General features: G+C 38.2%; 1 protein-coding gene across 3 annotated transcripts in view; it reads left to right on the top strand.

Annotated features, from left to right (window-relative positions):
- Positions 1–15,145, top strand: part of ppp6r2b (protein phosphatase 6, regulatory subunit 2b) — a 28,144-nt gene that overhangs the window by 1,133 nt on the left and 11,866 nt on the right. The window contains exons 2-20 of one of the 3 annotated variants that reach the window (XM_088079843.1): positions 1,524–1,677; positions 3,958–4,137; positions 6,882–7,054; positions 7,174–7,329; positions 7,438–7,536; positions 8,350–8,536; positions 10,303–10,440; positions 10,529–10,594; positions 10,738–10,850; positions 10,956–11,069; positions 11,256–11,376; positions 12,687–12,848; positions 12,927–13,157; positions 13,258–13,322; positions 14,005–14,120; positions 14,240–14,325; positions 14,421–14,498; positions 14,590–14,687; positions 14,770–14,827. In XM_088079843.1, coding sequence (XP_087935969.1) covers positions 7,202–7,329; positions 7,438–7,536; positions 8,350–8,536; positions 10,303–10,440; positions 10,529–10,594; positions 10,738–10,850; positions 10,956–11,069; positions 11,256–11,376; positions 12,687–12,848; positions 12,927–13,157; positions 13,258–13,322; positions 14,005–14,120; positions 14,240–14,325; positions 14,421–14,498; positions 14,590–14,687; positions 14,770–14,827 — 1,860 coding nt within the window. In that variant the 5' untranslated portion in view covers positions 1,524–1,677; positions 3,958–4,137; positions 6,882–7,054; positions 7,174–7,201. Of the gene's footprint in view, positions 1–1,523; positions 1,678–3,778; positions 4,138–6,881; positions 7,055–7,173; positions 7,330–7,437; positions 7,537–8,349; positions 8,537–10,302; positions 10,441–10,528; positions 10,595–10,737; positions 10,851–10,955; positions 11,070–11,255; positions 11,377–12,686; positions 12,849–12,926; positions 13,158–13,257; positions 13,323–14,004; positions 14,121–14,239; positions 14,326–14,420; positions 14,499–14,589; positions 14,688–14,769; positions 14,828–15,145 lie in introns of those variants that run through there. The other 2 variants (XM_088079842.1, XM_042495522.2) reach the window with 2 other exon arrangements.

Genomic DNA, 15,145 nt, shown 5'->3' with positions numbered 1-15,145 from the left:
TAAAAGAAAATAGCTTAATGTTTCTCAAAGTAGTTGGCAAGTTACTTTTCTGTCAAGTGACTGATCAATCAACTCGTCATTGCAGTTGTGCTTGTATAAACTTTGGGAATTTGATTCATAACAAAACATCACATTTTATAAACTCTTTTGTTGTTAGATAAATGCACTGAAGGAAAAAGTACAATATTGCCCTCTGAAATGTAGTGAAGTAAAAGTACGAAGTTGCATGTAAAGAAAATACTCAAATAAAGAATAACTACCTCAAACACCACTGTGTATCTCCATATCTTGGAGTTTCTATAAGGAACAGAGCAGCATTTATCAAGCCCTCTTCATAGGGCGGCACTGAAATCAGGTCTGAACGGTATGTTGGAGCATTTTTAGCATCACTAGAAATTTTATTTTTAAAAATTGTGGCCTCATTTTAGTTATTTCTGGAGTCAGTCAGAGTCTTCTGGTGAATCGCAGCCATAAAGCCCCAGTTTTCTGATTTCAAATCAACATCTTCATCTCTGTAATTTCTGTTTACCAGTTGATATTGCAATGTAGTAACCTAATCCAGAGGCAGGAGTCACTGCCTCTTATTTAAAACTTACAGCTGTGGTGTAATGGTAGCAGTTCGTTTACCACTAGGTATATGGGTAAGTAACAGAGGAGGAAGTGGGTAAACCTATATTCCAGTGTTTTTTTTTTGTTTTTTTTTGGCTGATAGTTGGGTACACTGTAAATGGCCTGAAAAAGAGGTGGGTTTACACTGTTTGCCTGCGTATACCTTCAGCACAGCTTACAGCTGTCAAAGCCAGTGTCACCTGTTGGTTGCGCTGCAGTGGTTTTTCAGATAGCACCTTTGATTAAGGATTAACAATTTTCTACAGAATTTTTTTTACAGGCAGGGAAATACATAATCCTACAGCAGTAGTAGAAAGTAACAAAGTACCTTCACTTAAGCACTTTTCACAAGTACAGTTTTTGTATTACTTGTACTTTACCGAAGTACTTTGATTTTATGCAACTTAGCACTTCTACTCTGCTATGTTTCAAAGGTACATATTGCGCTTCAATCCACAGAGTATTTCACAACTATAATCAGTGGTTTCTTTTCATATACAAAAAATATAACTTATAAAACCTTATGCAATATTTTAGATCTAACTTCAAAGTAAACAAAGCACTTAAAATTAAATAGATTTTAATCAATAACAATGTTTAAATACTGGTAATGCATCAGTTTACCTAATAATGATCCAATCTTAAAATAAAATACCACTCACAGGGGGTGTTTTGCATGATGAGAACTTTAACTTTTGATACTTAAAGTGCATTTTTAGCTCATACTTTTGCACTTGCAGTGAAATATTTCTACATTGTGTGATTGCTTCTTTTACATACATAAATGATCTGAATACTGATTCTACCACATATATGAAGACAGAGTTCCTGGACTCTGCTTTGGATTTTGCCTGGCAGGGATTATTATCACCACAGCTAATATATGCTGTATTTTTGAATAACTGTGTTTGCAGGTGTTGCAGCTCCACAGTCCAGCCGCAGATGCACATATGGTAAAATAATGAATGTGCAGACCTGTAACCTGACTCAGTGGCAAAGTCTTGTTCAGGGGCAGCAAGTCAGCATGGGGGACTGCAGTCACTGCACAGGGGGTCCTTGGTACACCAGGTGAGGAACAAGATAGATTTTTTTCCGTTGTTGTCCTTTTTCTGGAGCTTAATTAAAGCTTGTTTGAGTTGCAAACAGTGATTAAAGAAGTACTTTGAGCTTTTACTCAAGTAAAAGTTAAATGTTACAGTGTGTAAATATTATGAATATATATGTTGTGTATATATATTGTAATATAAATATTAATATTACAAGTAGAGGTCCTGCAGTGACATTTTTACTTAAGTAAAATTACAAAAGAAGGCCTATTAGAATTAAAGTACACTTAAAGTCCCAAAAGTACTCCTTGTGCAAAATGGGCCAATTTCAGAATCTTATATTTTAGTAGTAATATTAAATTGAGGCATTAATGTGTTCATCACTTAACTCTGCAGCTGGTAAAGGTGGAGCTCATTTTAATAACTTTATGTTGGGTAGTTTAATCTATAATAATTAATCATAATTTTAAGTTGATTTATAGTTTGCATTTATAATACAAATCTGCAAACTAAAATCATCAAGTAAATGTAGTGGAGTAAAGTTAAATATTTGGCCCAAAATGTATTAAGTAGCATAGCATGAAATGGGAATACTTGAGTAAGGTAAAAGTACCTCAAAATTGTACTAAGGTAGGCTACAGCAGCCCATTTCAGTAAACATACTCAGTTACTTTCCACCACTGGTTGCAAATTTGTATCATCTGCCTGCTTGTGCTCATGTTGCAAATAAATTTGTTTTTAGGCTTGTCAACATTGAAATCGCTCCCTTGGGCTCTTTGGCAAAAATCTGAAGTCGGAAAATGTGGGACAGTCCCTAAACACTTAAAATGTTTGCTTCTCTGTTCATGGATAGCTGACAGTCCATGAACTTGTAGGCATACAATATTTTTGATATCCAGGTACTCTGGATTAATTGATGGTATGGTAAGTATTCATATCACCAGAGTAAAAAAAAAAAAAAATCAATCCCACAGTTTAAAAATACTCTAAATCACATAAAAGTACAAAAGTGTTGGCAACAAAATGCACTGTAAGTATCAAAAGTAAGAGTTTTTATCATGCAGAACCTCCACGATAAATTTATATTATTATATGATAGTGGATCATCATTAGGCCTATTGATGCATTAATATGTATGCAGTACTTTGATATTTCTGTTGGTTGAAGTGTGTGTAGTTTAAATTGCTTTATATACTTTGTGGTAGTTTAATCTGACAATGCACGATATTGCTAAAACTAATTATACATTTTATATGTAAAATATTAATATGAACAGCAACTACTGAATTGTTGTGTTCTTTTTTTAAACTTGTTATGTTGCATTTGTTTGTGGCATGTTGATGGTTTGCGATGTGTCGGTAATATGGTGAATCTTATGTCTATTGTTTTAATATAATTAATTAATTAATATAAAAAAGCAAAAACAACACAACAGAAAGCTAAACAGTCCTACTAAACACAAGCAAGACAAAACTATAGTAGAGTTAGGATAAAATTTAAAAAGAGGACAAATAATGCAAGATGCAAATCCAAAATGCCAATATAAAATAATACAAACAAACAGACCAAAAACAAAGCAAAAATAAATAAAAAATACCAGGAAATAAAAGAAATAATGATTGATGCTGTACAACTTGGTTTTCCTTTCCTGACTCTGATCGTTACTGATCCATTCAGGAGTTTATGCACATATGTTAGTACCTCCAAATGTACCTTTGATTAAGTATTAGTATCCCTATAATCAGTGGGTTTTTTTGTTTGTTTGTTTTGCTTATTTTCTTTTGTTTTTGATTGGTATCTTTGCACTTTTCCTTTTCCTATTTAAATAACATTTTCAAATGCACAAATGGAAAAATTATATATTTTGGAACTACAATTGCACTACAGTGTAAGCATCTGTTAATAAAAAACAAATCTTTGCAAAATAAAAGAAAAAGACAGTGAGGGATAGTCCCTAAGTCATCAGATATCCACTAACAGAGAAGCAAACAATTTCTTGTGATAAAATGTTTGATTTTAATACATAGAAATGCATCTTCTTTACAACAACTCAAATTAAAATATAGTGTTTTGTTTGAGAGTTATAAATCTGGATATTTTACTGCAGTGGTTGATGCTGTGCCACCAGTTTCATACTGACAGCACATTTTCAGGGTGACCGCAGATAAATAACGGAGTTGGTGTTGTGATCACACGGTTGATGGACAGCTTAACTTTTGATTACGTTTTAGGTATCCGCCATTTTGATTTCCAAATCTGACAGATTTCTTGTTGCCTGCCTGCTGAAGTGTATTTCGGACAGTGTCAACACAGGCCAAGCACCGTGCAGCGGCTCAGTAAATGACATTGCAGCCGGGGAAGGGTACTGCCTTCAAGCTAACGACGCAGACATGAGCAGCCAGCTATGGGCCTCCGGGTGACCTGACAGCCAAAGTCGCCGTTCAGCTCGCAGATGAGGACCGATGAAAATGATGGATGAAAGGTAACAGTCGCTTGTGTTTTGGGTGAGAAACATAACGTAAGCTAACGATGTGCCTCGCTGTCAAACGGTCAAACGGTAACGCTAACAGGCTGAATCAGGAGGACATCATCCCGTCTAACGTTAGCTACGCAGCCGTGATACACGACCGACCGATGTTAGCTTTTTATCCAACATAAACATCGTTTGCCATCACATTGAAATACTTTGACAACGTTAGCAACATGGTTCGCTAGCGGGCTGGTTTGGGACCTGCATGTAAGGTAAGGGAAAGCCGTTAAAACACCGTAAATAGAGATTGGTAACAGCAGATAAGCTAACTTAGCATGTGAAGTTTCCATAACTGCCCCTATAAGACAATTAACGGATTTATTGCGGTTACTCCGTGATAGCTAACCGTCACCAGCTGATCTTAGGACGACAGAAAGGCCTGTCTTAAAGCTGTCCGTGGTTGTGCTGATAAATGGCATTTACATCCAGCTAATAAGGATGATTTTTTTTAAGTTCATAGTTAAAAAAAACACCTGTTTGTTTAGCCTCAACGTGTTTACTAAAGGGATGGATACAGTAAGGCAGCATGCTTTGAGATTGTTATTGTTATGCAATCAATTTTAATGTTGCCTGGAAATGAGCAAATTATGTTTAACCCAAATTTTTCATTGAAAATATATTACACGTCTTCTAGTGTATGCAGTGAATGCAGACTGTTCTGAGATCATATACATTTTCTCATAATTAAGACAAACATGCTGAATAAACAGCATGTTTATCATGGTAATCAGCTGTTTATTTCAATGGATGGTGGCCTGGATCATTGGCTAGTTTTTTTGTTTTGTTTTTTTAAAGACTGTACGTTATTCATCAGAGCAGGGGGGTGGCTTGGGTTTGACTTTTTCATGTCATGACCCTCCTTGGAGCTACTAATGTTTTTTTTCCTCGAGCCTCCCTGACTGCAGCAAAATGCATGAACATCCCTCAACTATAAACACCCATATCTCACTGTTTCTAGCTATGATAAATGTTGGAGATTTTCAAAGAAAACATGCTTTAAAACCAACTTGTGGTTTGGTGGTTCTGGGGGTATTTAAAATAAATACAAAATATAAGCATTTACAGTTGAATGTGTTTTAAGTTCATAGTCTGAGCTGTTTGTTTACCCTCAATGTGTTTATTAAAGGGATGGATACAGAAGGGCAGCATGCTATGAGATTGTTATTGTTATGCAATCCGTTTTAATGATGCTTGGAAATGAGCAAATTATGTTTAACATCCAATTTTTATAATAATATGTTACACACCTTCTTGTGTATGTAGTGAATGCTGACTCCTTTCTGAGATCAAATACATTTTCACGAGGGGCCTTTCCCATAGTTTAGACAAACATGCTGAATAAACAGCATGTTAATCATGGTAATCAGCTCTTAATTTCAATGGATGGTGGCCTGAATCATACACCAGTTTTATTAAGATACTGTACTTTATTTATCAGAGTAGGGGGGTGGCTTGGATGACCTTCCTTGGAGCTACAAATTTTTTCGATGAGCCTCCCTGACTGCAGCAAAATGTGTGAACCTCCCACTGTTATAAATAACCATATTTCACAGTGATAAATGGTGTGCTTTTGGAGATTTTTAAAGAAAACCTGCCTTTAAAACCCACTTGCAGGTTTGGGGGTTCTTGGGGTATATAAAATAAATACAAAATACAACAATTTAAAGTTGAATGCCCCTCCCTTAAGCCAAATGAAAAACATTACTCCCTCCTCACTGCTTAAAAAAAGATCTGAATCTGGTTTTACATCACCCCCTCCCCTCTGATAAATAACGACCAACCCCTAAGATGGATTTTGTACTGTGTCAGTGGTCTCACGGAAGTCACTCGCTTGCACATTTCATATCACACACTAAAGTTAGGTATCCGCCTGCAGGGTATTATTCTTACTCCAGTTGTTGTTGCTTATGTTCCTAGTACGGATCCTTAAAAAATCTTAAAAGGTATTGAATTAATTAAACTTAAAATAAGGTCTTAATTGGTATTAAATTCTCTTAAGTAATTTTTTAAAAAAGTCTTAAAAATGCTCAGACATGGGAAGTAGGAAGTTGTTTTTTTAACAATGCATTGTAAAATCTCAAAATAATTCGTAACATCTAGTTTATTTGTTAAATAATTTAACAGATTTGGTGAAATCTCACATGCAGATTGAGAAACACATAACCACCCAGAAAACAGGCCAGAAATGCCAGATATTTCCCAATTCTGTTGGTAACCCAAATAGTTACCTACTGATCATATGATATGTTGATTGTCTTTCATGTGCTCCACTCTAAAAAGGGTTGTTTTTTTTTTAATCAACTTTTGATGTAGATAATTAACTATTTCACCTGACAGTCATGCTTTATGTTGCAATAAACATTTGGGTAAAATAAAATTGTCCTTCAATTTTGGTTATCAGAAAATTGGTTCTTTAAAAAGTCTTAAATCTACCTTTAATCAAGCTGCAGGAACCCTGTGATTTAACTGTATATGTGAGGATATTCTCAAAGCAAGCCGGTTGATGTCAATACACAGATGTGCAGCACTAACTCAATTACAGATGCATTGCATCCTGCTCTCTCCAGGGAGGAGTGCTAGTTTAGTCTCTGCACTTATGCTGACTTTTAACTCTTCCTCTGGCTCTAAGGAAGGCAGAGCAAGTCTTCCTGGAATTGATGCTATAACATTTGTTGTCTCTCATTTCTCATTACCAGGATGAAGCCATTCTCTCCTGGGATTGTGTGTCTGGTGTTATTATGAACGAAGTGGGTGTGTTTGTGTCTTCATTGTGTGAATTTGCTGCTGCTGATTGATGCCAAGACCATGCAGTGTCAATAAGGCAAATGGCTGTTTAGCAAGATCTAAGGATACTGCTCCTTGTCCAAATGTAAGAGCATACATAATATAAATGAATTATTCAGCACACAGTTATGTCACTTACATGAATATTTATATTGCATGGTCATGATACTAAACCACCACGTCACATCCTCTTCTGGTCAACAGCTAAGTGTATGTGCCGGTGACGTCAGCCATGTTTTGGAAGTTTGACTTACACACATCTTCTCACCTGGAGGCTTTGCTGGACAAGGAGGATGTCACGCTCATGGAGCTCATGGACGAGGAAGATGTGTTGCAGGAGTGCAAGGCCCAGAACAGGAGGTCTGTTTGCTTTAGCAGATGAGTCGCACATTATGAAATTTATTACATTATTAGTAATTCCTGTTGGTACTAACTGGTTCTTCTTTTCTTATCATAATGGATTTGTAGACTTCTCCTGTTCCTGTGCCAGGACCAGTGCATGCAGGACCTGGTCCGTATGATCACTACAGATCCCCCTGCTGGTGTAGAGGAGACAAAGCGCTTCAAGTAGGTGGTTGTGTAGAATGTGCTGATGTAGTGTGCTGTATCCAGGAAAAGATGTTTTTGCTGGTGCTGCACTGCATCATGTCTCTTACTTGCCATTTTGTAGTAAAGCTGAGAGCTTAAGCAGGCTTGGATTTGTGAAAACAAATTGCTCTTTATCCACATATTCAACCAAGCCATTGGCAATGCTTTTTAATATAAAACTACTTAATTGCATGTTTGACAACCAACTTTTAAAATTAGGACAGTCCTGTTCCTGTTTATTTTTCAGTTATTTTAACACTATTAAGGTAGAAAATTAGAATTGGTTTTGTTTCTGCTTGGTTTTACTGCCAGGTGTGTATCGTTGCAACAGTAACCCTAGAAACCTGCACTTTTTGAGATTTTCTTGGTACGATAACCACCTCAGAAAATATCAAAGGTTCACAGTATCACAGTATTACAGCATTATTATTATTGTTATTATTTTTATTTTTATTATAATTATTATTATCAGTCAGTATGGCCTTTAAAAATTGAAAAACCAGTTAGTTTTGGTTTAAAAAATGTTTATTAATCTAATTAAGCATTAAAAACATTTTTTTGATGGAAATATGTGTCAATTTCATTTATTTAACGTAGTTTAAAAAATGACCAATAAATCTACCTTATACCTTGAACCTACCTAAAGGTGAGATTCTCTGTCCAGTTGCGTGTTTTTTAAAATATTGTAGATATCCAGATGTTCACGGTATGATAATTGTCAGCTTTTATATCACAGTAAACATTAAAGCCAGTATATGGCTGCACCTCACAGGTGTGTTCTCTTCATGACAGGTATTCAAATATAGCATGTGAGCTGCTGACATGTGATGTGGGAGTGATCAATGATAAGCTGGGTAATGAGGAGCCTCTGCTCGAAACTCTGTATGCCTTCCTGGAGCAGCCGTCCCCACTTAACCCCCTCCTGGCATCTTTCTTTAGCAAGACAATTGGGAACCTCATCACACGGAAGACTGAGCAGGTAATACAAGTACACACACTCGCGCACACACAGCTAAATCAAAGGGCACACTCAGAGAAGATGACAGCTGTGGTTTTGTGTTGTGGTGCATTAATTCACAATGTCTGAAGGATGCTTACAGCAAGATAATAGAAACTGCTCACACTGGGAATTACTCTCAAACAAGATAGCTGTAAAGTTTTATTTCTCGTTAAATGCCAAGAGGCAGATTTTTGAACACATAAAGCAGTGCACATATGGGGAGTTTCCACCAGCAAGTCAGCCCTGTTCAGCTCAGTTTGGTACGTGTTTTTTTTCGTTTCCACTGTGAAAACATTAGTGCTTTTAGAACCGTTCACATTTTCGGTCACCCTTCTGCTTTCCTAGCACACAGATCAGGTACTAAGGTGGAGCTACAAATGCTGCAGTCTGTTCATCGGTCAGAAGAGAATCAACACTGTGCTCAAGGGAAAGCTATGGCTGGTTTAACCAACATTTATACCATGATAAGTTTTCCATACATTAGTAAACCATAACTTTAAAATGAAAGCATGTTTACCGCCTCGAGCAGCAGCCGTTGACTGAGGGGAAGATTAAAAATTTCATTCACAAGGCCGACTGCCGGAGACATAAGGTTTCCTAATCCTCACTCTGAGAAAAGAACGTATGGTACTGTCGGAGCTTCGTTTGATGTGCTCAGGAAGAATAAACCCCCACTCTTGCCTGACAAGGAGTCAATGCCGAAACCCCCAATTTATAAATATCCTATCAAGAGACTCTCACTGCTGCCTGCTTTTTTTGTGCAGCCCCATTCTGTGGACAACAAACAGGGTGCAGACTTAACACTGTATCACCGGTGATCACGGAAATACAGCACGTGCTGCTGAATGGAGCAGTAAGTGACAACAACTCCGCCCACATGTGAGAGTACTGTCTGTGGAGGAAACACGAAACTGATCAAGGGACTAGGAACTCTGGTTCTATGGAAAAGCGACTATAGTTCAGGTTTTACCCTCTTTGTGGTAGAGCCTGAGGATGTCAAGGTCAGTTGGCGCATCCGTCTGACCAGCTGGTTAGTTTGGAAACAGATATCTTGAAAACTGTGACATTTTGAGTGGATATTTGTTTTCCAGAGAAATGATTTGAAATGATTCTGGTGACTTTTGTAACCTGGACGTATTAAAAGTAGCTGTGGCTATTGGTGCCACTTGTTCTCAGTTCACAAAAATGTCACTACTATTAATGATATTTTCATATATTTGCAAAGGTTTTAGATGGAAATGTTTGGAATTGTCCACACTGCAACATTTATTTGTGTGTAAATCTGTAGGCTTGTATTTCAGTTGTATAGAGACTATCTATAGTTTGTGATAATGTTTGCAAAAGGCTCATCCCTGAAGCTAGTTGAGTATTGCACAATGAAGATGGTATAGTTTAAACTTCTGTGCTAAATGTTGAAACTGACAGAGCAGACTTAAAAGAACATTTGCAGATTTTTTTTGAAATACACATCTACAGTGCCAATTTTTTTGAGGTGAATGGAATTTGCTTTTTGCTTTTCAAATCACTACAAATTGCGTTAAAAAACAAACATGTCTTTGCAGAAACAATATCCCACCTTCTCGCGATAATCTCTTTTCTATCTAAGAAATAATCCCAGTTGACAGTGAGGTAATGGTAAATGAACTGCACTTGTATAGCGTTTTCTAGTCTTCCAACCACTCAGAGCCTCACCCCGCCACCTTTTTTCAGTGTATGGTGTTTCCTCTGCCCTCTGTTGTGTTCAGGTGATCAGTTTCCTGCGACGGAAGGAGGGCTTCCTTTCCTTGGTCCTGAAGCATATTGATACATCAGCCATGATGGACGTGCTCCTAAGACTTATCAGCTGTGTGGAGCCGCCCCCTCTCCGACTCGAGACACTTATTGTATGAGACAAACGGACCCACATTCATACTTTTTACCCTTTTCACATTGATGTTGTTTGCAGTTCTAATGTGATATTTTTCTCAATAGTGGCTTAATGAAGAGAAGCTGGCCCAGAGACTCATAGAGCTTATTCACCCTGAGAGAGATGAAGAGGTAGAGGGACATTCAATATTTTTATATTAACGAGTAACTCTCTTCTGTGATAAAACATACTATCACTGTCAACCACAGACTCTTAAATACACAGTTTACAGGACTGAGTGTTTCTGTTTGTATTTGTGTTATTTTTCTCACAGAGGCAGTCGAATGCATCTCAGACTTTGTGCGACATCATTCGGCTGAGCAGAGACCAGGCCAATCAGCTCCAAGAGATTTCACAGCCTGACCCTTTGCTGACTGTGCTGGAGTCGTAAGTCAGACAGACATATGCAGACACACACAATCACACACACACACATTTGCACTCTCTTGACAAGATGTGGAGGCGATGACATGCTGCATTGTGTTTCCACAGGCAGGAGTGTGTGGAGCAGTTGCTGCAGAATATGTTCTCAGCAGAGTGTACTGAGAGCTGCATCGTCAATGGAATTCAAGTTCTTCTCACATTATTGGAAATCAGGAGGCCTGTGTGAGTGTGAGACTTTAGAGCAAATCTGAACTGTGTATAAAGAATACTATTTAGATCTACTTAGTACAGATTGCTAATGTCATTATTCATTTGACCACATGGCCTGGTGAAGTTTAGTCACATGTTCTTTGTGTGACCATTTTTTTGATGTGCGTGTGTCGTGTGTTTGGTCTGTTTTTATGACAGGGTTGATGGTGTAATGGATGCTCAGGGATTTGAGAGAAGTTACACTGTTAACAGCAGCATTTTGTTGGCCATCCAGCCACACCTGATACACTTCCACCAGCTGCTTCTGCAGCCACCTAAGGTACAAAGATATGATCATCTATCTGTCCTTTATATTGGCTGTGGTAGTATAACATAACATGCCACACACAATAAACATATATAATGATAGTTATCAATCAATGAGAGATCACAGCAGTAGGCAGGTTTCTATTAAACTTCAAATTGTATAAATTGAAACTGCAAATATAAAATACACCTAATGGAAACATATCAATTTTGAAAAAAGTCACATTTGTTGTGAAAACGTTTTTACGAGGTTCTATTTTTGGTGATTCAAAAAAGCTATATTTTGCAAAACTTCTGCTTTTGTAGGTCACATGATGCTATGGCTATGTGCTTGTCAGGAGGAACCGGTTCCTTCGGGCATGATGCAGCAGCCGCTACAAGAGGTGTTATTGCATCACATAATTTGTCAGAAGTTGAGCGGATCATCCGGAAGTTTTGAATCCACAATTCCTCTGTGAAATCATGTACAATCACCTCCCAGAAATCCCTCATATGTGGCCGCTCCCACGTATAGGAGGCTTGCCTTTCCATTATCGCTCGCATAACACGCCTATGTCGCATTCGATTGGAAATAATAACAGCTAGTGCGGTGGCTGCAATAGAAATAAACCTGCTAATGTTTTGAGCATCCATCGCCATGCTTCTTGGAATGTTATCGCACATAACGCAGTTGCATAACGTCACTAAGTGGAAACACAGTCATCTCAAATTGTGTTTAATCGACATTCAGGTCACACCAAAGATTTGCAATAAAACGAGTTTAAACACAACTACTTGTAAAGTGCCAGTCTCAGACGTTCTGCAAGACTGCAAGTTTACACTAATAGGACTAGATGAGACTGTGTATAATCTCTGTACTTCTGTTGTTACATTCTAAAACCAGCTGCTGAGGACTTGACAAGCTGAGTTAAAGGTAACACCATCAGTCGGCCTAAGTCGAGCTGGGACCGGACACTTCACACTGTTACATCTTTCCTCCTGCAATGACCTGAAATGGTTTCATCTTGTCTTAAATCTTTGGCCTGAACATGGCTTAAGTCATCCAGGTGCTAGTCACAGGCATTATGGAAAACATCAATAATACATCAAGGGCTTATCCAACACCAAAACTCACAGAGGAAAACTTTTTCACTTGCAGAGTGTGGAACATGATATAAATATCAAGCATGCTCTTATTTTTGCTGTGACAACCCTTTTCTTCAACAGTTATGTTTGGTTCTCAGCCGTTTAACATTTGCTGTACAGTAGTAGCACATGTATAATAAAACTCTGCTTAACCTTTAGGCTTTTGTTTTCTTAATTCCTCCATCTGTGCACTTTTAGAGAAATCCCATGCTGACTACTCTGGGTGTGCTGGAGGAGCCATTAGGGAACACACGTCTGCACGTAGCCAGATTGGTGGCCTCTCTGCTGTATACGAGCTCAGCAAGCCACGCGGTCGTAGCACAGGAACTCTGCCGACTCAATACAATGGACCTGCTTCTGGTGAGATTAGCAAACATACTGCATTTCCAGAGAACAATATTGAGAGAGCACCAAATGTTAAATATGCCCTTTTTTCAGGACTTGTTCTTCAAGTACACATGGAACAACTTCCTGCACCTCCAAGTGGAGCTTTGTGTTGCTGCCATTCTCCGGCCGTGTGCCCATGAAATGAGACTTCAGCCTGGCTTGGGATCCCAGGAAAAGTTCATGCCTCAACAGGATGCTTCACAAGAGCAAGGATTGACTGACGCCCCTTCTGAACCTTCAGCCACCAGTGAAAACTCTGCACACAATTTAATGGTGACTCATGTAGGTGTCTTTGCTTGTCTTCATCTCCTGAAACGAGCCACTGGGGTGGTTATTTCTGAATGAAAACAATTGATTGACTCCTGTCTTTGTCTCTCACAAGTTGTTTCAGCACTGCCACCTTGTCCAGAGGATTCTGGAGGCTTGGGAAGAAAACGATAAGATACAGTAAGGAATGGCATGATGACATTTGCAAACAGGCAGTGGCCTTTTTTTTAAAATTGATTAGATGATTGCAATGCTCTTTTTACTGGCCTTCTGAAACAGTCAATTAAGAGACTTGAGCAATTATTCAGAATCGTGCAGCCAGATTTTTCACCAAAACAAGGAAGAGGGTGCATATTACCTCGGTTTTAGCTACACTCCACTGGCTCCCGGTATCTTTTAGAATATATTACAAGTTTCTTTTACTGGTTTTTAAAGCTCTTAATGGTTTAGCACTGGCCTACATTGCAGACTCTCTGTCATTCATTCTATAACCCTTTACAAGCTCTCAGATCATCTGCTGCTGTTTTTTTAAAAACAAATAGTTATATGTACAAGAAAATAGGTGGCGCAACTTATGTGAACTATGCTCCGAAATTATGGAATACCATTCCAAAAGCTGTAAGAGACGCAGGCTCTGTGAACATTTTTAAACAACAACTGAAATCCTATTTATTAAGCCTGGCTTTTAGTTAATGAAATTCTTGTAAATGTTCTCTGTTTTTTTTTTTTTTTGTTGGTTTGTTTGTTTTGGGGTTTTTTTGCGTTGCATTTTTTTATTGTGAAGCACTTTGAGCTGCATTCCTTGTGTGAAAAGTGTTCTATAAATTAAGTTTATGATAATTTTTATTACTTCTGTGTTTAGGTCAGAAGGTGGTATGAGGAGAGGTTACATGGGACATTTGACTAGGATTGCCAACACAGTCGTCCACAACCTGGAGAAGGGCCCGGTTCACACACAGATTAGTAGCCTCATCACAGGTTTGTCTGTGTGGACAAATGTACTCACATTCCTGTGTTAAAGAAAGAAGGGATTTACATAATTCCCTCTTTACTGGAATATTGCTTTTTTAATGCTGATGTTGTGTTTTTGGATGTAGAGCTGCCAGAGGACTACAGAGGGCGCTGGGAAACCTTTGTGGACCAGACCCTGTCGGAGACTAATAGAAAGAACACTATAGACCTGGTAAACACACACATATGCTCATCCACAGTGCATAATAGCTGTTTGTAATGACACACACTCAAACTTCTTGTGTGTGGTGTTTCGTCCATCTCCAGATTGGCACTGGAAACCCGCGCCCATCCTCAGAGGACGATATGGAGAGCCCCTTTCCTAAAGAACTGACACTGCAGCAGGTACAAATACGTAGCCACACATATGCAAAATATTGTTTGTGTTAGCAGAGATAGCAATCTAATTCAAATTATGATGTGTGATGTGAATTAGGCCTTTTCAGACTACCAGATCCAGCAGATGACAGCTAACTTTGTGGATCAGTTTGGCTTCAATGACGAGGAGTTTACTGATCACGATGACAGCATTGGGTAAATGACAGTGGTACATTCCTCAATGACAGTAAACTGTTGTTATTATGTGTCAACTGAATGGTTTCTATTTTTGTGGCAGAGCAACGTTTGACCGAATTGCAGAGATCAATATCAACATCGATGCAGGCCAGGACACTGTGAGTTTATTTGGATTGTTTACACAAATGTATTCACATATTTATTCTATGAAGTTGTGTTTCTGTAATATTTTGGAGCTGTAAATGTCATTGTTAACTCTCAAATATGCATTAAACCCCGAAACCCGGAAGAGACTTTCACATTTTGTTTTGCAACATAAAAAAGACGGTTGCTAACAAGTGGCTAAATGAGACTGCAGAACGTAATCTCCTCAAAACGTGCTGAACATGGCTTTACAGCCTCATAGTGGTAGCGACGTGACCATAGTCAAGTTTGTTTTAGCCCAGCAATAGCTTTTTTTCTCTGGCGACTGCATT

This window comes from Plectropomus leopardus, chromosome 7 (assembly GCF_026936395.1).
Source record: "Plectropomus leopardus strain MGB_pleo_1.0 chromosome 7, ASM2693639v1, whole genome shotgun sequence".
In the NCBI taxonomy this organism is placed as follows: domain Eukaryota; kingdom Metazoa; phylum Chordata; class Actinopteri; order Perciformes; family Serranidae; genus Plectropomus; species Plectropomus leopardus.
The sequence above is the reverse complement of the archived record's forward strand: the minus strand, read 5'-3'. Positions and strand labels throughout refer to the sequence as shown.